Source organism: Thalassophryne amazonica, chromosome 7 (assembly GCF_902500255.1).
Source record: "Thalassophryne amazonica chromosome 7, fThaAma1.1, whole genome shotgun sequence".
Taxonomy (NCBI): Eukaryota; Metazoa; Chordata; class Actinopteri; order Batrachoidiformes; family Batrachoididae; genus Thalassophryne; species Thalassophryne amazonica.
In genome coordinates this window covers 82,907,354-82,934,377 of record NC_047109.1, presented here as the reverse complement: position 1 = coordinate 82,934,377, position 27,024 = coordinate 82,907,354, and the positions used below count along the sequence as shown (strand labels likewise).

The window sequence follows — 27,024 nt, the reverse complement described above, 5'->3', positions numbered from 1 at the left end:
GAGTGCAGGCAGGGTGGAGTGGGTGGAGAAAGGTGGCAGGAGTGATTTGTGACCGAAGAATATCAGCAAGTGTGAAGGGGAAAGTTTACAAAACAGTAGTGAGACCAGCTATGTTGTATGGTTTAGAGACAGTGGCACTAACAAAAAGACAGGAGGCAGAGCCGGAGGTGGCAGAGCTGAAGATGTTGAGATTCTCTTTGGGAGTGACAAGAATGGACAAGATTAGGAATGAACATATCAGAGGGACAGCTCAGGTGGGACGGTTTGGAGACAAAGTCAGAGAGGCGAGATTGAGATGTTTGGACATGTGCAGAGGAGGGACCCAGGGTATATAGGGAGAAGGATGCTGAGGATGGAGCCACCAGGCAGGAGGAGAAGAGGGAGACCAAAGAGGAGGTTCATGGATGTGCTGAGAGAGGACATGCAGGTGGTTGGTGTGACAGAGGAAGATACAGAGGACAGGGTGAGATGGAAACGATTGATCTGCTGTGGCAACCCCTAACGGGAACAGTCGAAAGACAAAGAAGAAGAACTGATATCCGTAGTTCCTCCAAAAATATTAGTCCTATCAATGTTCTATTTTGGTAGCATTCATCCTTGACCCAAGATACATAAGCATACCAAACAGCAAATGTCAGCTGTTCTCATTTTGTTCATGATCGAAGTTATACGTACACACGCATGCATGCACAGGTACTTGTCTTCCACATTCTACTGCAAGCAGGTGCTTCTATTTTTAGACACAGACTCGGTGGCGGAAGACATCAAATACAATGCACATTTCACTCATGGTAACGGCAACATGAGACAACTAAACTAACTAAACCAATTAAACTACAAAAACACAATCATAACACTAACAACACTGTTAAACTAACATGAACCACAATAACAACATTTAAACCCCCAAAACCCCAAACTCCCATGGTGCATTGCAGCACAACATCCATTGTTTACTGATTAGCTAGAATTGCTAATTTCCCCCAAAATATTTGTCCGATCAACTTTCCATTTTCGCAGCGTTCATCCTTGACCCAAAATATATTTCTCATGATTGAAGCTATACACACGAATGCATGCACATGCGCACGCACACACGCACAGAGAGGCCACTTGGATATTACAATACAGATTACAAGTAATAAAGCCATGGGGTCAAAGTTATCAGTTATTCTTCATTCATTCATCTAACATATAATAACATTATATAACACTTGCACACACACACACACACACACACACACACACACACACACACACACACACACACACACACACACACACACACAAAGAAGTAGTATTTCATCTATGTCGTTCAAAAATGTGATTAAAGCTTTGGGTGGGCCCCAGAGGTTTTTCAAATTTCAAAATTGGCCCCTGTGTTCTTAAGATTGAGAATGACTGCATTAGAGAATCTGTAAAATATTCGTGAACATAATAATTCCCAATTCCCATTAAAAAAGGTTTGTATTTTAGGCCAGACTTATCATTGTCACTTAGTTGAATTCATTCATTCACTTTCTGTACCCACTTACTCTAGTCAAGGTTCACGGGGCAGAGGGGTGCTGGAACCTATCCCAGCAGTCATAGGGTGTGAGGCAGGGTACACTCTGGAGAGGACAGCAGTCCATCTCAGGGCCACATATGAAGAGTTCAGATGCAAAACCCAGTAAGTGTTTTTTTTAAATGGAGAAAAATGCATTTGAAAATGGAGATTTAAAGGAACCCATATTCGGAAATGCACAGACTTTAATCAATAAAATGAAAGTAGTTTGTTCAAATTCTTTCATATTTTGCACACTGATGGTCCCCTTGACAGCCAAGTACATGTTGGCCTTAACTAAAAATTTATGGTTTTGGAGATACTGGGTTTTGCATCTGAACTGAATAAAATTTTAAAACATCTGTTGGAAGGCATTAAAAAGATGGGGAAAATACAAATAAATACATATTATACAAACTCACAAAGCGTAGTTAAAACAATTTAAATCCATATCTTAGTTATGAAAAGCGGTGGCGTTTTTTTCACCAGTGCTGTAGTCTTTGGAAATAAAAGACGCTGACAAACAGGCTCATTATGTGTGACTCCAAAACAACACAGCAACACAAAACAACTTTATTTGATGAGCCACAGATAAACGTGGATGGACGGCAATGGGCCAAAAGTAAGTGTTGATATTGTGTGAATTTCATACATACAATTAAATGTATGATATTTCATTTAAAAAAAAACATAAGTGTGATATAAAATGTCAAATTAATAAAACAGCACTGCTTAATCTGGTTAATAGTAATGTAATAATTTGTAAAGAATTTGTCAGTTTCAGTGATTGACCAAAACAAAAAGGATGCAGTCCAAACGTGGCCCATGGGCCTCATATTGGGAAGCCTTGTATAAAAGACACAGAGAGAACACTCTAAAAAGATATTTCATGGTGTTAGTGTGTATGACTTGAATTGAAGACCCCTTTAAACTTGGGGAAAAAAAAGTTTTTATATGTACATATTTAAGTAAGTTGATACACATTACGACCTGTCCAGGGTGTACCCCACCTCTTGCCTAATGACTGCTGGGATAGGTTCCTGGCCACTGTGACCCTTAACAGGATTAAACAAGTGAAATGAAAATGAACGAATGAATGACAACTTATTACAAGATGTTGGTACAAAATTGTTCATGGTTAAAAAACTAAAGAGTTGAACATAAAATCTAAACTGCTTAAGTTTAAAAAAATTAAAGTTAACAATTTGCATTGACTGTTTCAAAAGTAATTCCAGCTCAGCCATTACTGAGTACAAGTCATGAGACTTTTATAGTCAGACTAACTCAAGTTTAGCAAAGCATTTAGTTAAGTGGTTCATTTTATACTTCATTTGCTTTGTCCTCTACATGGTGAATCAAAGTTGAAGCAGTTTAATTAAAAGGTTTTGGTGTTATTCGGTAGCCAAATTATTTTTGTTTAAATTATTTTAACCTCGATAGTTTACCTCCATTCCACTCAGAACTGTCCATATAAATGGTAACCTTATTTGTTTTAAGTTTTTTTTTACTTATTTCACTTAAGTCAGAATAAAGTACATGCTGCAGTTAATTTTTACAAACTTGTTTGTTTTAAAACCATTGCCAGCCTATGACCAATTGTTTTTCAACTGTGAACAATTTTGTACCAACATCTTGTAAGTTATTCAGTCATAAAGCCGTACATTTTTTCATGCTAAAATACTCTTAAGTTTAAGCTATACAACCTAACCCATGAAGCATTTTTTTTTTAGATTCATTCTTTCATTCATTTTCTATACTCACTTATGCCAATTAGTGGTCATGGGGATGATGGCGTCTATTCCAGTGGTCATTGGGCCAGAGGTAGGGTAAACCCTGGACAGGACACCTGTATTGTGGTTTGCCCCCTCTCTGTGCCCCTGTGTTGATTGTCATTATGTTCTGTCCATGCCCTTTTTGTGTAGTTGTCCTTTTGTTCTGTCCCCTGTCTATGGTCATTTTATGTCAGTTCTGTGTCCTCATTTATTAGTCTGGTTATTTTCTTGTTTTGCACTTGATTACACTTTTGAGTTCCAAGTTAGTTTTCTGCCTTTGTTTTATTTGTTTGTCTTTGGTTATTTTGTGGTTCTCTATTTATTAATTATGACCATAATGTTTTTGGTTCCACTCACCCCCAGGGTTTTGTTACTTTTTGAGTCACTGTGTGTGTGTGTGTGTGTGTTATTTTCAGTGCGTCTTCCTGCAGGGTTATGTGTATTTGTGGCTGTTGTTCTTTTCTTTTATTATTTATTGGTAATTATTAAAAGTTCTTTTGCACATTTGGTTGTTTATGGCTGCAAACATTTTAGCTCTCCTGTGCGCCGTTGATTGAATGTAGCCGAGTAATACACGGCGAATAATACAAGGTCAAGTAATGTGTTCGTACTCTCGCAAAATGTGTAATGTATCAAAATTATGCACAAAGCTGTCTGATGTAAAACTAATACACATAGCAACTGGAACAACAATATTGTTTGAGAACACAGCCCGGCCAAGCCATTTGGCCCTCTTTGGAATAATAACCGATGCCGTGGCGCAATAATGACAGTAACTGTGTTCACTCAGAGAGAAAGTCTGTTGGGTTCTTTTCAACAAATGAGTCAATTAGTATTGTGCAACCCTGTCAAGCTTTTGTTTTTTGGTTGTTTTGTGTGTGCGTGGCTCCAGTAGAGCACCACAGATGGTCGCAGGCAGAGAAATGTTAACCCTTTTGTCTCTGTCACACCTCAGACAGCGCTGCATCCCAATAAGCTAACATGCTAACAGGAACCACCTGTCATCACATATACTGTTATGTTTAAGCTTTTGAGTATTTTTGACTGAAGATACTATTTGGAGGTTTGTTAAATCACAGTCTTCTAAGTGGATTCTTAAATGAGCAGATGCATTGCAAAACAACTCTGCATGTGTTTCTATTTTCCACACAGAAGATTTGCTCGAGTTGTGTCAAATCATGCCAGATAAATAGATATTTGTCTGAGTCATATCTGTTACGAGAAACCAGATTGACTTTATTATATACTTGGTATCAGCCTATTCCCCAAAAGGGAGGAGAAGCTGAAGGCAGAGGTGGCGAAACCGTGTTGTTGTGTTAAAAGTAGCAGTGATTATCATGTTAGCTAAACCGGTATGTGCTATCACATCCTGATAGGGTGACAGCACCACAACAGCCTTTTCCTGCTTTTGGTTTCTGATGAATGTTTTGACAGTAAATGTTTTGACCACTGTTGGGAGAGTAACCTAAAAATGCATGTCTGGATGGTGGGAAGAAACCCACAAACACAGGCAGAACGTACAAATGCTACACAGAAAGGAACTGGGCTTTAGTGGTATCAAACCCACTATCTTGTTAGTGAGGCAAGAATGGTAACCATTACCTGTCGGTAAGTCATAAGACAAAGATAGATCTTAAAAATATGTTCCCTTCCTGTAATTTTCAGTTTATTATTGGTTAAGGGTCTCCCTCACTAGCTAGCTATTGTAGTTTACACATGACAATGCATGTCATGTTATCTTAAGTGTTTTTTTTTTGTCGCTTTCTACTCAAAGTCAGCATACAACAAAAACATGAACAAGGTACCATACAATGCCACGTAAGGTAACCTGTTGACTGCACCACATTTTATGGCAAACACTGGATTATAGTCATTGTAAAATTAAATTTAAGAATGATGACATGCTATTTTTGCTTCGTGCTAAATTCATCAACCTACCTCTGGACTTTAATAATTTTATTCCTGAAAGAGGGCACACTTCAGCTAACACAGTAACGTATTTGAAGTGTAAATTAATAAATATAAACTCTTACACTAGCCTGAAATTCGCCTGTTACATTTGCTTGTGTGAAAACAGTTTATCATGCTGATGTAATGGGAACACATCAGGCTGCTGCTCACTTCAATAAGTCAAGTCTGGGAGCATGTGCTACACCGCATCCATGACACCGTTGCCCAGTTAATGATTTAATTAAACTTATAGTTGTAAAGTTGCACATTTATGTTTGATTGGCACCATGTTGACAACACAGTATCTGCAGTGCTAAACTTGCAGCCCCTCCAGTACCATAAGATCAAGCAAATAAATTTGAAGTTGTGACAGTGGTGAGATGCACAGTTGGAATGACAGTCTCATTCAAGGTGGAGGTGGTATTACACCAAGGATCAGCTCTGAGTTCTTTCTTGTTTGCAATGGTGATGGACAGGTTGACAGATGAAATCAGACAGCAGTCTCCATGGACTATGATGTTTGCAGATGACATTGTGATCTGTAGTAAGAGAGCAGGTTGAGTCTAGCCTGGAGAGATGGAGATGTGCTCTGGAGAGTAGGAGAATGAAAGTCAGTAGGTGCAAGACTGAGTACATGGGTGTGAATGGGAGGGAGCCCAGTGGAATAGTGCAGTTGAGTAGAAGTGGTGAAAGCAGATGAGTTTAAAGACTTGGGGTCAACTGTCCAAAGTAATGGAGAGTGTGGTAAAGAGGTGAAGAAGAAAGTGCAGGCAGGGTGGGGTGGGTGGAGAAAGTTGGCAGGAGTGATTTGTGCCCAAAGAATATCAGCAAGAGTGAAGGGGAACGTCTACAACCCCTGGCAAAAATTATGGAATCACCGGCCTCGGAGGATGGTCATTCAGTTGTTTAATTTTGTAGAAAAAAAGCAGGTCACAGACATGACACAAAACTAAAGTCATTTCAAATGGCAACTTTCTGGCTTTAAGAAACACTATAAGAAATCAAGAAAAAAAAATTGTGGCAGTCAGTAACGGTTAATTTTTTAGACCAAGCAGAGGGAAAAAAATCTGGACTCACTCAATTCTGAAGAATAAATTATGGAATCACCCTGTAAATTTTCATCCCCAAAACTAACACCTGCATCAAATCAGATCTGCTCGTTTGTCTGCATCTAAAAAGGAGTGATCACACCTTGGAGAGCTGTTGCACCAAGTGGACTGACATGAATCATGGCTCCAACACGAGAGATGTCAATTGAAACAAAGGAGAGGATTATCAAACTCTTAAAAGGGTAAATCATCACGCAATGTTGCAAAAGATGTTGGTTGTTCACAGTCAGCTGTGTCTAAACTCTGGACCAAATACAAACAACATGGGAAGGTTGTTAAAGGCAAACATACTGGTAGACCAAGGAAGACATCAAAGCGTCAAGACAGAAAACTTAAAGCAATATGTCTCAAAAATCGAAAATGCACAACAAACAAATGAGGAACGAATGGGAGGAAACTGGAGTCAACGTCTGTGACCGAACTGTAAGAAACCGCCTAAAGGAAATGGGATTTACATACAGAAAAGCTAAACGAAAGCCATCATTAACACCTAAATAGAAAAAAACAAGGTTACAGTGAGCTAAGGAAAAGTAATCGTGGACTGTGGATGACTGGATGAAAGTCATATTCAGTGATGAATCTCGAATCTGCATTGGGCAAGGTGATGATGCTGGAACTTTAGTTTGGTGCCGTTCCAATGAGATTTATAAAGATGACTGCCTGAAGAGAACATGTAAATTTCCACAGTCATTGATGATATGGGGCTGCATGTCAGGTAAAGGCACTGGGGAGATGGCTGTCATTACATCATCAATAAATGCACAAGTTTACGTTGATATTTTGGACACTTTTCTTATCCATTATTGAAAGGATGTTTGGGGATGATGAAATCATTTTTCAAGATGATAATGCATCTTGCCATAGAGCAAAAACTGTGAAAACATTCCTTGCAAAAAGACACATAGGGTCAATGTCATGGCCTGCAAATAGTCCGGATCTTAATCCAATTGAAAATCTTTGGTGGAAGTTGAAGAAAATGGTCCATGACAAGGCTCCAACCTGCAAAGCTGATCTGGCAACAGCAATCAGAGAAAGTTGGAGCCAGATTGATGAAGAGTACTGTTTGTCACTCATTAAGTCCATGCCTCAGAGACTGCAAGCTGTTATAAAAGCCAGAATAAAAGCCAGAAGTGGTGCAACAAAATACTAGTGATGTGTTGGAGTGTTCTTTTGTTTTTCATGATTCCATAATTTTTTCCTCAGAATTGAGTGATTCCATATTTTTTTCCCTCTGCTTGGTCTAAAAAAGTAACCGTTACTGACTGCCACAATTTTTTTCTTGATTTCTTATAGTGTTTCTTAAAGCCAGAAAGTTGCCATTTGAAATGACTTTAGTTTTGTGTCATGTCTGTGATCTGCTTTTTTTTCTACAAAATCAAACAACTGAATGAACATCCTCCGAGGCCGGTGATTCCATAATTTTTGCCAGGGGTTGTACAAGACAGCAGTGAGACCAGATATGTTGTACGGCTTAGATACAGTGGCACTAACAAAACGACACAAGGCAGAGCTGGAGGTGGCAGAGCTGAAGATATTGAAATTCTCTTTGGCAGTGACGAGGATGGACAGGATTAGGAATGAACATATCAGAGGGACAGCTCAGGTGGGACGGTTTGGAGACAAAGTCAGAAATGCAAGATTGAGATGGTCTGGACATGTGCAGAGGAGGGACCCAGTAGGGAGAAGGATGCTGAGGATGGAGCCGCCAGACAGGAGGAGAAGAGGAAGGACAAAGAGGAGGTTTATGGATGTGCTGAGGGAGGACATGTGGGTGGTTGGTGTGACAGAGGAAGATACAGAGGACAGGGTGAGATGGAAACGATTGATCTGCTTGGTGACCTCTAATGGGAGCAGCCAAAAGAATAAGAAGTCAACCAGTGTGACATCAGCATTAATCAAATACTAAATATTGTTGCCAATGAAAGGAATACAGAAGAACACTAACGGTGATGTGAGGATTGAATTCATGTGTGGATGTGTGGTGGAACGTTTGATATGATTTATCTTCTCAGGCTCTTGTTCTCTCGAGATGAAACCAGTCCACAATCAGCCGTGATGTCACTTACGCAAAGTGTGATCTGCTATTGTCTGTTTTTGTTCAAATCGTTAAAAACAAACCTGTCAAATTGTCCTGAAAATGTGTGACACACAGGAAGGTATTAATAGCTGCATCTCCTATTTTCAGTCTCTGACATAAACCATGTTGAATGAGTTCAGCAAAGTACTGTTGTTATTTTGATGAAACACAAATGTAATTTGAATCACTCTGTATGTATGCAATGAGGAGATAGCAGTTTCAGCTCCTTATCCTGAAAATAAAGTTAGATTTGCTACAATTCCAAAATCAACGTACAACCCCAATTCCAGTGAAGTTCGGACGTTGTGTAAAATGTAAATAAAAACAGAATACAATGATTTGCAAATCCTCTTCAAGCAGTATTCAATTGAATACACCACAAAGACAAGTTATTTAATGTTCAAACTGATAGACTTTTTTGTTTTTGTGCAAATATTTGTTCATTTTGAAATGGCTGTCTGCAACACATTTCAAAAAAGTTGGGATGAGGCAACAAAAGACTGGGAAAGTTGATGAATGCTCAAAGAACATCTAATTGGAAACAGATGAGTGTCATGATTGGCTATAAAAGGAGCATCCCCAAAAGGCTCAGCCGTTCACAAGCAAAAATTAGGCAAGGATCACCACTTTGTAAACAACTGTGTGAAAAATAGTCCATCAGTTTAAGAACAATGTTTCTCAATGTTCAATCGCAAGGAATTAGGGATTTCATCATCTACGTCCATAATATAATCAGAAGATTCAGAGAATCTGGAGAACTTTCTACACATAAGTGGCAAGGCCAAAAACCAACATTGAATGCCCGTGTCCTTCGATCCCTCAGGCGGCATTGCATTAAAAACCAACATCTTTGTGTAAAGGATCTTACCGCGTGGGCTCAGGAACACTTCAGAAAACCATTGTCAGTTAACACAGTTTGTCGCTACATCTATAAGTGCAAGTTAAAACTCTACCATGCAAAGCAAAAGTCATACATTACCAACATCCAGAAATGCTGCCGCCTTTTCTGGCCCGAGCTCATTTGAAATGGACAGACGCAAAGTGGAAAAGTGTGCTGTGGTCTGATGAGTCCATGTTTCAAATTGTTTTTGGAAATCATGGACGTCGTGTCCTCTGGACAAAAGAGGAAAAAGACAATTCAGATTGTTACCAGTGCAAAGTTCAAAAGCCAGCATCTGTGATGGTATGGGGGTGTGTTAGTACCCATGGCATGGGCAACTTACACATCTGTGATGGCACCATCAATGCTGAAAGGTATATCGAGGTTTTGGATCAACACATGCTGCATCAAAGCAACGTCTTTTCAGGGACGTCCCTGCTTATTTCAGCAAGACAGTGTGGCACATTATGAAGTGTAAAATATGACAACGGAGACCCCAAACTGTTGAACAACTGAAGTTGTACATCAAGCAAGAATGGGAAAGAATTCCACCTACAAAGCTTCAACAATTAGTGTCCTCAGTTCCCAAATGCTTATTGAGTTTTGTTAGAAGGAAAGGTGATGTAACACAGTGGTAAAAATACCACTGTCCCAGCTTTTTTGAAACGTGTTGCAGGCATCCATTTCACAATGAGCAAATATTTGGACTTAAAAACAATAAAGTTTATCAGTTTGAACATTAAATATCTTGTCTTTGTGATGTATTCAATTGAATATAGATTGAAGAGGATTGAAAGAGGATTGTAAATCATTGTTTTCTGTTTTTATTTACAGTTTACACAACATCCCAACTTCATTGGAACTGGGGTTGTAACTTGGTTCAAGGAAACTGGGATGTACTTTCGTGAAACACAGTCGGTATCTCCTCCTGTGGATTCAGTTTGTCAGATTCGAGTCCATTTGAAGGAAAGGGATTGCCTGACATTCACCCTCTCACCTCTTATAGAATGCATGCATTGATGCATGTGTAAACAATAGAGCATGTAGCCACCAGGGACTTAAGGTCATCTGGGGTGAGCAAAGAGGCGTCTCATGAAATTAAAAACATGGCATGCTCCTCCTTCCTCCTTCCACCATGAAATGATGTGGGGCGGGGGTGAAGGGGCTTCAGCTCATTTCTGGGAGTCCTTTGGACTTGGGTTGGAATAATTGTCGGGATCTCTCACTGACCTCGGGGGGTGTATAGTGAAACTCATACCATATGCGCCCAATGTGCAATGAGTCAGACCCTCCTCCATCCATATCGATCACACGCAGCACATGTATGCAATCATCACATTCAAATAATTCAAATAATTTCTGATGAGCATAAAATGTCCACACAGAATAACTGGTTCAGTATGGTTAAAAACACTCAAAGGATGCTAGTTTTTAAAGCAAAACCAGATGTAAAAGGATTTATTTTTGTTTTGTAGCTGTAAGGTGTGCTTGTCGGGGGAAATTGCTGTCCTTCTGTCTGTCCTTCTGTTCGTCCATGTTGCAAAACCTTCCATGTCCTAAAACTCAAAAACCGTAACACTCTCACAATTTAAATTTTTATACCTTAATACTAGGACGTTAAAGCTCTTCCCGGCAAAAAAAAACCCAACAAAAACAAAAAACAAAAACAAAAAAACAAACATAAAAACAAAAAAACATGCATTTCTGACATTTAAAAATGCCTTATTTTATTAACTGAATTTTGGGCTTCAAGTAGGAAATGTGCAGAAGCCCGAAAATGCTCACATTGCTTGCTAGATGGTGACAAAAGCTGCTCAAATGTGCGGCATGGTCTTGACTGTTTCTTCGTTTGAGAAGTTTTGGTGAACATAAGCCAAAAAAGTCAACTTACATTCATTTTCTACATACACTTATTCCATTAAAGGGTCATGGTGGGGCTGGAGCATATCCCAGCAGTCATAGGGCGTGAGGCGGGGTACACCCTGGACAGTACGCCAGTCTATCGCATGGCCACATATAGACAGACAAACAGTCACACATGCACCCACACCTACAGTCATTTTAAACTTTCCAGTTCACCTAACATGCATGTCTTTGGATATGGGAGGAAGCTGGAACACCCATTGACCTTTAAGCTTGAGACTCCGACGAGGGCGGTCGCATCTCTTCCACTCTCCCTTATCTCTGTTCTCTGCTTTTAGCCTTCAAGTCCCTACTTCACCAGACTGTGAATTCCTCAGATTATACTGGATTCTGGATCTATTGGACTGCTATTGGATTAACCATGGAATTGATCAGTTGGTCTCTGAATGCTATTGACACCATTTTTTCTACAAGAAGGTCAGGACTGGGGGATCCTACCTGCCCAGAGGGAATGTATCCTGCGGGCTATGTTCTCGACTCCTGGAGTTCCTGGCGTGTTGCATGCTTGGCGCCTTTCTCCATTGAGGACGCCAAGGATTTATTCATTTTTGGTCTTATGGTAGCAGGGCTGGTACTTTTTGGCTTATGTGCTGCCCTGATCTACCGGAAAATTGGCAAGACGGCGGCATCAAGAACCACGGCCCCTCGCTTGTCCATCATGATTAACGAGGTTGGCAAGGCAGTGCATTCTCAGACTGCGATGAGTCTTGAACTCAGACGCAAATTGGATGACATCTTGGAGCAGATGCGTGCCTTGCAGATGAAGTTGAATATTTCAGAGGCCGGTGAATATTCTTAATTCATTATTGGGAATATTCTTAATTCATAATTGGGATTTGGTTGTGCAAGTGGAACTGTTAAAAAGTGTTTTTCACTGCTCAAACCATAACATTACAGGCTTATCAAGCCTGAAGCTCAAATTGCCCAACTGCTTTCCTCCAGAGGGATTTGTTTCGGCCTGGGGAACATTGGCTGTTTCTTATCTCAACTCACAAAGACAATAAACTGCTTTTCACAGGACTGAAGCATGCTCTGTTCCCTCCCCTCACCCACCTCCTCCCCCCCAGCAACATTCCCCTTTCCGGAGGAAGTTGGGGGGGCAACACAAGACTGGGAAAGTTGATGAATCTTCAAAGAACACCTTTTTGGAAACATTCCACAGGTGAACAGGTTAATTGGAAACAGTTAGTGTCATGACTGGGTATAAAAGGGTTCATCCCCAAAAGACTCAGCCGTTCACAAGCAAAGATGAGGCAAAGATCACCACTTTGTGAACAACTGTGTTAAAAAAATAGTCCAATAGTTTAAGAACAATGTTTATCAATGTTCAGTTGCAAGGAATTTAGGGATTCCATCATCTACAGTCCATAATGTAATCAGAAGATTCAGAAAATCTGAAGAACTTTCTACACGTTAGTGGCAAGGCCGAAAACCAGCAATGAATGCCTGTGACCTTCAGTCCCTCAGACGGCACTGCATTAAAAACCAACATCATTGTGTAAAGGATCTTACCGCATGGGCTCAGGAACACTTCAGACAACCATTGTCAGTTAACGCAGTTCGTCACTACATCTACAAGTGCAAGTTAAAACTCTACCATGCAAGGCAAAAGCCATACATCAATAACATCCAGAAATGCCGTCGCCTTTTCTGGGCCCAAGCTCATTTGAAATGGACAGACGCAAAGTGGAAAAGTGTGCTGTAGTCTGATGAGTCCACATTTCAAATTGTTTTTGTAAATCATGGACGTTGTGTCCTCTGGACAAAAGAGGAAAAAGTCCATCCAGATTGTTACCAGCGCAAAGTTCAAAAGCCAGCATCTGTGATGGCATGAGGGTTGTGTTAGTGCCCATGGCATGGGCAACTTACACATCTGTGATAGCACCATCAATGCTGAAAGGTACCTCCAGGTTTTGGAGCAACACATGCTGCCATCCAAGCAACGTCTTTTTCAGGGACGTCCCTGCTTATTTCAGCAAGACAATGCCAAGCCACATTCTGCACGTGTTACAACAGCGTTGGCTTCGTAGTAAAAGAGTGCGGGTACTAGACTGGCCTGCCTGGAGTCCAGACCTGTTGCCCATTGAAAATGTGTTGTGTATTATGACGCGCAAAATACAACAGAGACCCTGGACTGTCGAACAACTGAAGTCATACATCAAGCAAGAATGGGAAAGACTCCCACCTGCAAAGTTTCAACAATTAGTGTCCTCAGTTCCCAAATGCTTATTGAGTGTTGTTAGAAGGAAAGGTGATGTAACACAGTGGTAAACATACCACTGTCCCAGCTTTTTTGAAACGTGTTGCAGGCATCCATTTCAAAATGAGCAAATATTTGCACAAAAACAATAAAGTTTGTCAGTTTGAACATTAAATATCTTGTCTTTGTGGTGTATTCAATCGAATATAGGCTGAAGAGGATTTGCAAATCGTATTTTGTTTTTATTTACACTTTACACAACGTCCCAACTTCATTGGAACTGGGGTTGTAACTCGGTTCAAGGAAACTGGGATGTACTTTCATGAAACACGGCAGCATGAATTCATTCTAATTCATTCCATGATGGCTGCACGAAATTAACAGTGAAGCGGGGGGGTCGGGGGTGGTTATGGTTAGAGTGGGGGGAAGGAGTAAGATTAGGTTAAGGTTAGGGTTGGGGGTAGGAGTAGGGTTAGTAATAGTGAGTTAAAAAAAAGCCCGTCATGAAAATTTGACTCATTTCATCACGGGAGCACAAACAACAACAACAAAAAAACCCCCGTGAGACTGAAATTCATCAACCACAGTGTCGTCAGATGTTCACAAAGCTTAAAAATACAATAAGTCCTTTTTACTGCATTCATCAAAGTCTTTTGCACTGTGGAAAATGAGATCAGTTTAGCTGTTAACCTGGTGTTCACCGTTAAGGGCTTCTATCACTCTCTCAATGTCCACTGTCAGACCATTGTGCAGCAAGAAGTCAGTTGGAGTGAAAAACTGGATGGAATCACTCAGTGTGGAGTTTATATTTCATCCACAGGGATAAGTGACCACTTTCTGTTAACCTGGCAGTGACGGTCACACACAGGCTGCTTCCATTTTCGCTCACTTGCACGTAATGCCCCGTTACACAGGCTTGTTGAACAGGCGTAGAATCAGTTGATGTGATTGTGAAAACACTAAGTCTCAGTCTGCACTGTTCCACACTGCATGGTCAGATGGGCCCATCCATTGAAACACATATGCATTGGATCACACACAAGAGCTGGGAATAAGATTAAGGTGTCCAAACTGGCAGGACATTTGTTGCCAAAGGTTTTTGTTCAGATATTACTTGACAAAAGACAACACAATCTATGATTTAAAAGCATGTTAACAGGGTAGTTGTGTGATATTTAGCATTGGTTAGGAAAATTTCACCAAATTTGGACAGTTTACAGCTGGTCACTATAGCTTCAATTACACATTAAAACACTGAAGACACAATAAATACACAATGCAATTATTAAATAGTAAAAATATACCTACACAAGTGATATTGTTACAATAATAGTAAATTAAGACATCAGATGAAAAGTGTTCATATTTCAAAGTATTGGGCATGTAAAGAAAATGTTAAACAGATTTTTAAACATTTGTTCACTCACAATAAAATATCTGAGCTCATTTCTGTAAAATTAGACATTTTCCTATATAGTACTATATTTTCTAGAGTACAAGTTGCGCCAGTCAAAAAAATGCTTCTTGAAGAGGATAAACCATATGTAAGTCAGACCGGAGTATAAGTCGCTGCTTAGTCTGTGTTATGAGTGCTTTAATTTGGAATTTTTGTGTATTGTTGTAGTGCATTTTTTATTACTGCCATTTGTTCTTTTATTGTTAGACTTTATTTTGTTTAGTGTTTTGATTTTTTGGAAAGTTCTTTATAAATAGTCATTATAATTACTATTATTAATAACAAACTTGTGACTTTTTGGTATACAGTGGTCCCTCACTATAACGCGGTTCACCTTTCGCGGCCTCGCAGTTTCGTGGATTTTTTAGTCCAATTTTGCATGCTTTTTTTTTTTTTACAGCGCATTGCGTTCCGTGGCCTCATCAAGCAGGCCGGTTGCGGCACCGCGAAGGGAGAGTACGCGCATTGTGTTCTGCGTGTCTGTTTAGATGAATCTTCTCGCCCAGAAGAAAAAAGAGCTCCAACAACTACCCATAACTGTGTTCTTCACTCGGAAAAAGACACCTGCACCGAGGTGTGACTCAGTGGAAAAAGGCGCGGCGCCAGGACGAAGAGGCGCGGTCAGAGGAACTGTGAAATACTGGCCAGTCACTATTAATAATTTCTTATGTGTCCAACCTCGTACGTTGATCATTAAAATTAAATTTGTTAGTTCTAAAAGCCATCATAATTATTTATAGGAAAACGTTCTATTTTTATTTCTCAAACAAACGTTTGGGCCTGAAAACAGGTTGGTCTTATTTTTCTACTAAGGTTTGAACTTTGAAAGTGTTTACACACGAGAGAAAAGTGAGAAAATGTTCATGCCTGATTGAGAAACGTGTATAAAGTGTGTAGTGAGGGGTTTTACAGCCTTAAAACGGCTATAATAATTGTAAAAAATAACGCTGACTACTTCACGGATTTCGCCTATTGCGGGCTATTTTTAGAACGTAACTCCTGCGATAAACAAGGGACCACTGTATAAGTTGCATCGGGGTGTAAGCCACAGGGCCTCCCAAACTATAAAAAAAAGTGACTTATTCTGCAGAAAATACAGTAGTATGGTGGCAGAAATTTGACCTTGACCTCTGCTTTGAGCTTGATCAGTGACCAATCCTAACCAAAAATAATAACTTCTTCCTTTCCATAGGCCCACAATGTATCTGCCTAGTTTGATCAAAATCAGATCTCTTGCTGACATTCATACAAACATAGTGGGAAAGAGACCAAGGTGTTAACAAGTGTGCTAACAACTTTACAATACATGTTTTCATATAAACTACTGTAGCTAAAAACCAAGGTGACAGCAGTTAAACATTAATTAAAGTCTGCATCTAAATTCTGACATGTAGCTGTTTAGATTTAATGTTTTTTGTGATTTAAAATTTTGAGGAAAAATAATAATTTGATGGTATTGGGAAAGCAGTGAGAGTAGAAATCACTGCATATATTTATGAACTGAATATAGTGACAAGTGCCTTTTAAAATTAGTGAATGTTTTGTCTTCTCTGCCTCCTTTAGGTGAACCATGTCGCCCAGGCAAGCTTTCAAGTCAATGCTTTTGGTCAAAATTTCATTTTGGATGTGGAGTTGAATCAGTGAGTAATACTTCAGTATTATCCATCTGCTTTGTGTCTCTACTTACTTCCTAATGCATCATAATATTTTTATTTTATCTGACAGCATCATTTTTGTTTTAGTGAAATGTGGTTCAGGTTCAAATTTGTGGACTATACTGACTTTGACTGTTCACTGAAATGCAAATGAAATAATAAAATGTGAAAATGTGGCTAGTGTTAGAGATAAATTGTTAATAAAATAAATACATTTACACACCTCTGCTGAACATGTAGAGTTAGACAGAATAGAATAGAATAACATTTATTTGCCATTTGCACAAGTGCATTTAAGTATAAACAATCACCTCTTTTGCCTCTTTTGTCTGAGGACACGACGTTCATGATTTCCAAAAACAATTTGAAATGTGGAATCATCAGATCACAGCACACTTTTCTACATCTTGCATTGGAATTCTTGTGCGTTTCTCAGAGTCACAAAGATTCTTAATAATAACAAGGCAAAATATATAAAACATAATAGTGGAAATAACATAGAAAAACACAAAGGCAGAACAAAAACAATATGCATTGTATATATAGATAGATGTACAAAATGAAGCCCCCATCACACATAGTAAGAATGTGGAGGAGCCATTCTGACACAGCAAATACTGCCATAATCTGACGCAGGGACGTGGTCAGCTGTGGCCCGAACGCATCCGGATTGCCTCGTGCACACCTCCAGAATGCAGCCCAAACATATTTCAGACAACAGTCAGATGACACAGAGTGCTGTCAGACGGCACCGACACTGGAGCTGTCACTCACTCACTCACTCACTCACCACACATCATACCTGCTACAGACTTGGGAGCAGAATGTGTAATAATACGTGCGTAACGTGTAATAATATCTACATTACAGTGGTGACATCCCGGTTCAGCTGCGTTGCTGGGTGCTGCACTGAGCCTCTGACGCGCGCACAGTACCATATACGTTACTACATGACCAACATTTCCTTCGCCCTCCCTGGTCGGGGTCCAGTGGAGGTGGACAAATGTGGAACAACATGTCAGCAGACTTTGCTGTGACCTATTGATCTCAGAGCTCAGTCAACTACGATCAGATCATTTCAAATGCTGTTTTGATGCTGTCAGAATATGTAAATTGCAGTCAGATCACCGTCAGATTACACATGAATCTCCGTCAGATTGGTGTCCCATCTCGACGGCGCCCGGAGAATTATTGAACACATGCGTCACACTCTGGGCCATCAGCTGATTTTGACCCACTGTCAAAATCAGATGGCCGACTTCTGCAGATGGCTGTCAGAACGTTTTGGAAATGAAATCTGACACCATTTGGATGTGTGCCAATTTATAAGTCCAATGCCAGTCTGCGTGACGGGGGTAAAACACTGTGAATTGCAAAGTTAAAAATGACCAGCTAGTACCTTGTGAGGATACATATTGCAGTTTCAAACATCATTAATAATTATTGCAAATGTTTTGTTAAATATTGCACATTTAGTGTATGAGATATTGCACATATTTATATATTATATTATTTTATTTATACATTATTATCATACCATCCGTCGCGCTGCACTGAATGGTCCATCAGTTAAAGTCCTCCAGACAGAAACCTCTTTTTGTGTTGTTAGTGCTTCCATGGTGTTGTGGAGTTTGCAATGCATCTGGTGTGTTGTGTGAATTTGCAGCAGATCTGTTATCAAATGAAATAGTGTGCAGTAGGTTATATTTGTTTGTGTTTTCTTTGTGCAACTGTTTTTTTTTTCATTTAATTGGACACATTTTGATGCAACTGCCAGTTGTTGAATTGATGCAGGTGTTGGCAGATTTGTGTGTGTTTTTTTTTTTTTTTTTGCATTTGCTGGTGCATTAATTCATCAACAGGTGGTTGCATCAAAAACATCTTGCAAAATTGAAAATATAGAACACAAATGAAACACAATTGTCCACATTTACAAGTGAACACAGGACAACAAACACGATGACAAATAATTCCTGATTGGTGTATACAAGGTGGACCATTTGTGTGAATGAAATATATTGTTATTGTTGTCACAGTTCAGTTCACATTGTGTTGCAGTGTGTCTCATATTTTGCTCTTAATTCAATTTCATTGCATTTGACACTTCAAAAAAGTGCACAAAAATGACTAAGGAGTTAGTTAGATTAGTTACGTGAGGGGGAAAGAATCACAAATTACAAAAAAAAAAAAAAAAAAAAAAATCGAATCCAATTATCAGTTTGTTATAATAGTTTAACAGCTTTTGAGATTGAGCCAGTTGGATTTCAAACCACTAATTGCTGGGTTGCAATCTGTCAGTTTTCATTCTCAGCTCGATTCTGTTTGTTTGCATAAGTTAATGTGTGTGTGATTTATAGGATCCATCATAACAAGTGCTTTACGGTAAAAGCTGGAGCGCTGCCCAGTCAGGCTTTGATATTGATCACACTACTGCTGATGGAAAGTGGGCAAATCTGACTTTTCCTCATCATCATCATGTTTCTTTTGTCTTACTTTATGTCTCTGTCTTTGACTTTACTTGTCATACTTTAAAATATCCATTTTAGACATCTTGGGACCAAACAGTTCCATTTTTCTGTCTTGTTTTTCTGTCCATGTGTCACGCGTTGAGATGCTGAATATTTATCTAATTTTGTCCGATAATAGCGAGGGCGTGAGCTCATCACACCACCGGAGTGATGCTGCGTGCTCGTCACAGCGGAACTCACTCCCCTACTGAGAACGACATTACATCACAGGAAATCCCACATTTTCACAATGTGTCTCTGCACCTCAGTGCGTGACGCCCTCACCAGAGTATGATTGTTGCATCTGCATATAGACAGACACGTGAAACAAAATTTATGTTTCACACACGTTTTAACACACATTTTCATCAGCTTATGGTTTGACCATTGGTAGCAGTCATCACTGAATTGTACGCTGTTTATAGCACTCACTGTTTATAACACATCTCCAATATTTCTTGACTAAACATTGGAATAAAATAAACATTTTAGTGGAAATTGCTTTTACACCAGGAATTTTTTTTCCCTGTGATTTATGACCCATTACGTTTTACACGTCCCCCACCTCCACCTCAGCATGCCCCCTCTACAAACAGATGTTCTATAGTTTTGATTTTTGTGCCAAATTATTCCCTACATGTAAAAAATCACTTCCCTTCTACATTTCAATTAGTTGAAAGAAACATATTTAACACTGACTCTTTATGAAATCTTGATGTTGGTACCAGTGCTGATTTCTTGACTTCAATCCCAGTTCCGGAATATTTTTTTCTATACTAATATTTTAACTATGTTTTAACAAATACAAATTCATTACACATTACAGTAGAAATCTTTCATTTTTTATTATTAATATTGTTGTTATTATTATTATCGCCATGGCACATTCAAAGCAGTTCATAAAATAAAGTAAAAATATATTTTCTGTTTTAAATCCTTACGTTTTAGCATTCTGGCATTTTTTTCTATTCAACGTAAAATATATATAACATTGTGAAAGCCATTACCAAACTGAAATGCCTGCTGAATATGAACCACTGCAAATATATACATTTGAGCCAAACTCAAAATGGAGAATATTGTCCACGCTGTCTTTTTTAAGTTGGGATAGTGAATGAGTTGAGTAAGTAGTGAGGTTGTAAAAGTAAATATTTGGGGTCAACTGTTCAAAGTAATGGAGAGTGTGGTAGAGAGGTGAAGAAGAGAGTCCAGGCAGGGTGGAGTGGGGGGAGAAAAGTGGCAGGAGTGATTTGTGACCGAAGAATATCAGCAAGAGTGAAGGGGAAAGTTTACAAGACAGTAGTGAGATCAGCTATGTTGTACGGCTTAGAGACGATGGTACTAACAAAAAGACAGGAGGCAGAGCTGGAGGTGGCAGAGCAGAAGATGTTGAGATTCTCTTTGGGAGTGACAAGAATGGACAATCAATCAATCAATCAATTTTTTTTATATAGCGCCAAATCACAACAAACAGTTGCCCCAAGGCGCTTTATATTGTAAGGCAAGGCCATACAATAATTATGTAAAACCCCAACGGTCAAAACGACCCCCTGTGAGCAAGCACTTGGCTACAGTGGGAAGGAAAAACTCCCTTTTAACAGGAAGAAACCTCCAGCAGAACCAGGCTCAGGGAGGGGCAGTCTTCTGCTGGGACTGGTTGGGGCTGAGGGAGAGAACCAGGAAAAAGACATGCTGTGGAGGGGAGCAGAGATCGATCACTAATGATTAAATGCAGAGTGGTGCATACAGAGCAAAAAGAAAAAGAAACAGTGCATCATGGGAACCCCCCAGCAGTCTACGTCTATAGCAGCATAACTAAGGGATGGTTCAGGGTCACCTGATCCAGCCCTAACTATAAGCTTTAGCAAAAAGGAAAGTTTTAAGCCTAATCTTAAAAGTAGAGAGGGTGTCTGTCTCCCTGATCTGAATTGGGAGCTGGTTCCACAGGAGAGGAGCCTGAAAGCTGAAGGCTCTGCCTCCCATTCTACTCTTACAAACCCTAGGAACTACAAGTAAGCCTGCAGTCTGAGAGCGAAGCGCTCTATTGGGGTAATATGGTACTACGAGGTCCCTAAGATAAGATGGGACCTGATTATTCAAAACCTTATAAGTAAGAAGAAGAATTTTAAATTCTATTCTAGAATTAACAGGAAGCCAATGAAGAGAGGCCAATATGGGTGAGATATGCTCTCTCCTTCTAGTCCCCGTCAGTACTCTAGCTGCAGCATTTTGAATTAACTGAAGGCTTTTTAGGGAACTTTTAGGACAACCTGATAATAATGAATTACAATAGTCCAGCCTAGAGGAAATAAATGCATGAATTAGTTTTTCAGCATCACTCTGAGACAAGACCTTTCTGATTTTAGAGATATTGCGTAAATGCAAAAAAGCAGTCCTACATATTTGTTTAATATGCACTTTGAATGACATATCCTGATCAAAAATGACTCCAAGATTTCTCACAGTATTACTAGAGGTCAGGGTAATGCCATCCAGAGTAAGGATCTGGTTAGACACCATGTTTCTAAGATTTGTGGGGCCAAGTACAATAACTTCAGTTTTATCTGAGTTTAAAAGCAGGAAATTAGAGGTCATCCATGTCTTTATGTCTGTAAGACAATCCTGCAGTTTAGCTAATTGGTGTGTGTCCTCTGGCTTCATGGATAGATAAAGCTGGGTATCATCTGCGTAACAATGAAAATTTAAGCAATACCGTCTAATAATACTGCCTAAGGGAAGCATGTATAAAGTGAATAAAATTGGTCCTAGCACAGAACCTTGTGGAACTCCATAATTAACTTTAGTCTGTGAAGAAGATTCCCCATTTACATGAACAAATTGTAATCTATTAGACAAATATGATTCAAACCACCGCAGCGCAGTGCCTTTAATACCTATGGCATGCTCTAATCTCTGTAATAAAATTTTATGGTCAACAGTATCAAAAGCAGCACTGAGATCTAACAGAACAAGCACAGAGATGAGTCCACTGTCCGAGGCCATAAGAAGATCATTTGTAACCTTCACTAATGCTGTTTCTGTACTATGATGAATTCTAAAACCTGACTGAAACTCTTCAAATAGACCATTCCTCTGCAGATGATCAGTTAGCTGTTTTACAACTACCCTTTCAAGAATTTTTGAGAGAAAAGGAAGGTTGGAGATTGGCCTATAATTAGCTAAGATAGCTGGGTCAAGTGATGGCTTTTTAAGTAATGGTTTAATTACTGCCACCTTAAAAGCCTGTGGTACATAGCCAACTAACAAAGATAGATTGATCATATTTAAGATCGAAGCATTAAATAATGGTAGGGCTTCCTTGAGCAGCCTGGTAGGAATGGGGTCTAATAAACATGTTGATGGTTTGGATGAAGTAACTAATGAGAATAACTCAGACAGAACAATCGGAGAGAAAGAGTCTAACCAAATACCGGCATCACTGAAAGCAGCCAAAGATAACGATACGTCTTTGGGATGGTTATGAGTAATTTTTTCTCTAATAGTTAAAATTTTGTTAGCAAAGAAAGTCATGAAGTCATTACTAGTTAAAGTTAATGGAATACTCAGCTCAATAGAGCTCTGACTCTTTGTCAGCCTGGCTACAGTGCTGAAAAGAAACCTGGGGTTGTTCTTATTTTCTTCAATTAGTGATGAGTAGAAAGATGTCCTAGCTTTACGAAGGGCTTTTTTATAGAGCAACAGACTCTTTTTCCAGGCTAAGTGAAGATCTTCTAAATTAGTGAGACGCCATTTCCTCTCCAACTTACGGGTTATCTGCTTTAAGCTACGAGTTTGTGAGTTATACCACGGAGTCAGACACTTCTGATTTAAAGCTCTCTTTTTCAGAGGAGCTACAGCATCCAAAGTTGTCTTCAATGAGGATGTAAAACTATTGACGAGATACTCTATCTCCCTTACAGAGTTTAGGTAGCTACTCTGCACTGTGTTGGTATATGGCATTAGAGAACATAAAGAAGGAATCATATCCTTAAACCTAGTTACAGCGCTTTCTGAAAGACTTCTAGTGTAATGAAACTTATTCCCCACTGCTGGGTAGTCCATCAGAGTAAATGTAAATGTTATTAAGAAATGATCAGACAGAAGGGAGTTATCAGGGAATACTGTTAAGTCTTCTATTTCCATACCATAAGTCAGAACAAGATCTAAGATATGATTAAAGTGGTGGGTGGACTCATTTACTTTTTGAGCAAAGCCAATAGAGTCTAATAATAGATTAAATGCAGTGTTGAGGCTGTCATTCTCAGCATCTGTGTGGATGTTAAAATCGCCCACTATAATTATCTTATCTGAGCTAAGCACTAAGTCAGACAAAAGGTCTGAAAATTCACAGAGAAACTCACAGTAACGACCAGGTGGACGATAGATAATAACAAATAAAACTGGTTTTTGGGACTTCCAATTTGGATGGACAAGACTAAGAGACAAGCTTTCAAATGAATTAAAGCTCTGTCTGGGTTTTGGATTAATTAATAAGCTGGAATGGAAGATTGCTGCTAATCCTCCACCCCGGCCCGTGCTACGAGCATTCTGACAGTTAGTGTGACTCGGGGGTGTTGACTCATTTAAACTAACATATTCATCCTGCTGTAACCAGGTTTCTGTTAGGCAGAATAAATCAATATGTTGATCAATTATTATATCATTTACCAACAGGGACTTAGAAGAGAGAGACCTAATGTTTAATAGACCACATTTAACTGTTTTAGTCTGTGGTGCAGTTGAAGGTGCTATATTATTTTTCTTTTGAATTTTTATGCTTAAATAGATTTTTGCTGGTTATTGGTAGTCTGGGAGCAGGCACCGTCTCTACGGGGATGGGGTAATGAGGGGATGGCATGAATGAACATATCAGAGGGACAGCTAAGGCGGGACGGTTTGGAGACAAAGTCAGAGAGGCGAGATTGAGATGGTTTGGACATGTGCAGAGGAGGGACCCAGGGTATATAGGGAGAAGGATGCTGAGGATAGAGCCACCAGGCAGGAGGAGAAGAGGGAGGCCAAAGAGGAGGTTCATGGATGTGTTGAGGGAGGGCATGCAGGTGGATGGTGTGACAGAGGAAGATACAGAGGACAGGGTGAGATGGAAACGATTGATCTGCTGTGGCGACCCCTAACGGGAACAGCCGAAAGAAAAGAAGTAGTGAGGTTGTAGCATTAACAACAAGCATTAACACAACTCTGTTTGACAGTTTGACATTTTAAATGAGGGACCATGTGGAATCAAGCACTGAACCGTTTGACATTTATCATTTCATTTCTTAAAGTTTGAGCTACAGTATGTGTGTAAGTGGTGGCTGTTATTGTGGTTTAGGGATAGGGATGCTTTGCTTTATGTAAGTCCAGACTTTGTGAGGCTGCAATCCTGTCTCCGTCCCAATCTCAGTTTTCTGGATCCCATTAGGACACATTACCAGTTTCCATCCCACGCGCTTCTTCCTGCGATTTCCACTCACGTCTTTCCTGAGAGGCTTCTGTTATTGCTCATCTGTGCAGTGATCGCTGACTGACAGCTTTACCAATAATGTTTTCAGGTAGCTTGTTTCCTATGTATATGTTTCCTATGTCACTGAGCTGCGACAGCTTGCGAACAGCAATTGTGAAGGAAATTGCTCGATTTTGTGTGCTGTATGCTGGGTGGTGCTCTTCCCTTGCTTCACTGGCAGGGTGTTGCAAGAATAAAGCCTAGATCTTAAACTGTTCAAAGTTGGCGAGGCTACAAGGGTCCTCCCAGTATGCTCCCAGAGCCATCGCTGGTGTCGTGCAGCCCTCTGAATGCATTCAATGGGACTCCTAAAGTGAAATATTTGTGAAAGAACTGTGCACGCCAAAATAGCCAAGATGATCGGAGAGGAACAGTCGCTTCTGGAAGTGGCCGAGCTGCTGCCAGCCTGGCCACTGTTGTAGCAGACATCAGTACTCTTTTTTGAGCTTTATGAACTTATGCATTCAATGTTATTTTTTTCTTTTTTTTTAATTGAGGAGCACAATTCTTGAGGAGCAGCGCACAGTGTTGTGTCATTTTGCGCTCTCCCTCTTTCTGTCTCTCTCGCTGTCTGAGGACGTGCAATAGGACTTGTTTGATGTACTTATTGTGAGGACAACGCATGATCGGTGAGGAAATATGATGACAGGTTTTCATTAAATGACACACTCTGCTCAAATCCAGCTCTCCCACAGCGCACATTATGTGTCTTTGAACTGGAAAATTTTTCTGCTAAATGCCGTGCCATGGAAATGTGACATCATCTGTCCATCAGAAACCAAAACGTAGGAGAAAGAAGGGAGGAGGATGTTGATCCATGCTAGATCAAGATGCAGATCCACCTCGAATCTGCTGTGGAGACCCCGAGTGAAAAACAATGGAACAGCCAAAGAGACTTACTATGATATTGCTGAATAAATCAAATCAAAGGATGCACACCCTCAAAGTGCTGCTGGACATTGCTGCGTCACAGAGAGAAGGCTGGTCCAGAAGTGGACAAGTGCTGCATGTGGATCTTGGAGTGAGAAGAAAAGGATCATATAAGCGAGAATGTGAACAGGACACAGAAGGAGGAATGTAGGGAATCATTCTGCCTTGCTTGTCACAGGGGGTCGTTTGACCGTTGGGGTTTTTCCGTAATTATGTATGGCTGTGCCTTACAATATAAAGCGCCTTGGGCAACTGTTTTGTTGTGAATTTGGCGCTATATAAATAAATTGATTTGATTTGATTTGATCATTCTGCAAGTCTGTGAGTGTGCTGTACACACTTTTGTTCCAGTCCTTCCTCCATCTGTGGAGCTACTGTAGACTATTATTATTATTCGCTTTTATTTATTATTCATTTTGTAATTACTGGATACAGTCAGGGGGAATTTCCACAGTCTATTCACATGGATAATAGTATGTTAATAAGAGCTGAACACTGTGTGCAAACTTGTCATCCATTTCTGCTGTGAATGGCCACTTCAGTGAGATATGAACTGCGAAACTGTCACTCATTCACGTGTTTCATTGCTAATTCGCATCTCCAACTGCTCTCCAACAGTGGCACCCAGTGAGATACTACCCAAGCAATGTGCATCCAAGTGGAATATGTTTCAGCTAAATGGAGCCGACATTTATTGGACTGTGGTTTCTTTCTGTGCCAGCTATAGTTTTCAGAAGAAGTAACATGACAATGCCTACTTAATTGACAGAAACAATTTTTTTGATGGCAGTTAATCATTAAAATTGTTTACACACACACACACACACACACACACACACACACACACACATATATATATATATATATATATACGAGGTCTATTAGAAAAGTATCCAACCTTATATTTTTTTTCAAAAACCATATGGATTGAATCACATGTGATTGCGTCAGACAAGCTTGAACCTCGTGCGCATGCGTGAGTTTTGTTGCGTCATTCGCCTGTGAGCAGGCTTTGAGTGAGGAGTGGTCCACCCCCTCGGCGGATTTTCATTGTCAGGAATGGCGGAATGATTTGGGCTTTTTTTCATTAGAATTTTTTCATAAACTGTTAGAGACTGGCACCTGGAACCATTAGAACAATTTATCTGGCTTTCGGTGAAAATTTTACGGAGAATAAGGACTGTTACTACAGCTTTAAGGACGGCTTTAAGGACACTCGGCGCGCCGCGCTCCGTGCCGCCATCGAGAGCCACAAGCCACCGGATCATTTCTAAACGGATGGCTCTGTGGAGCTGAACCATCGTCTGCACTTCTCTGGTTATCACAAGAGCTGGACATCAACTATTTTCCGGCAGATTTCACTTTTAACAAGAGATTTTGTCATGGAAAGCCGAGTGGAGGCTTCGCGCGTCACGACCGATTTGCTGATGGAGTGAGACAAAGGAACTCCTCCATTTTGGTCTCACAGGACGGCTTTGAGATGGCGTTCAGACAGCTGTCAGTGGTTTTTCCATCGAGT

The 27,024-nt window shown here is 39.9% G+C and overlaps 1 protein-coding gene across 1 annotated transcript in view; it reads left to right on the top strand.

Moving 5' to 3' along the window:
* The window catches only part of adam22 (ADAM metallopeptidase domain 22), a 250,775-nt gene that overhangs the window by 3,647 nt on the left and 220,104 nt on the right, over positions 1-27,024 (top strand). The window contains exon 3 of the mRNA XM_034174816.1: positions 16,474-16,550. Coding sequence (XP_034030707.1) covers positions 16,474-16,550 — 77 coding nt within the window. The remainder of the gene's footprint in view (positions 1-16,473; positions 16,551-27,024) is intronic.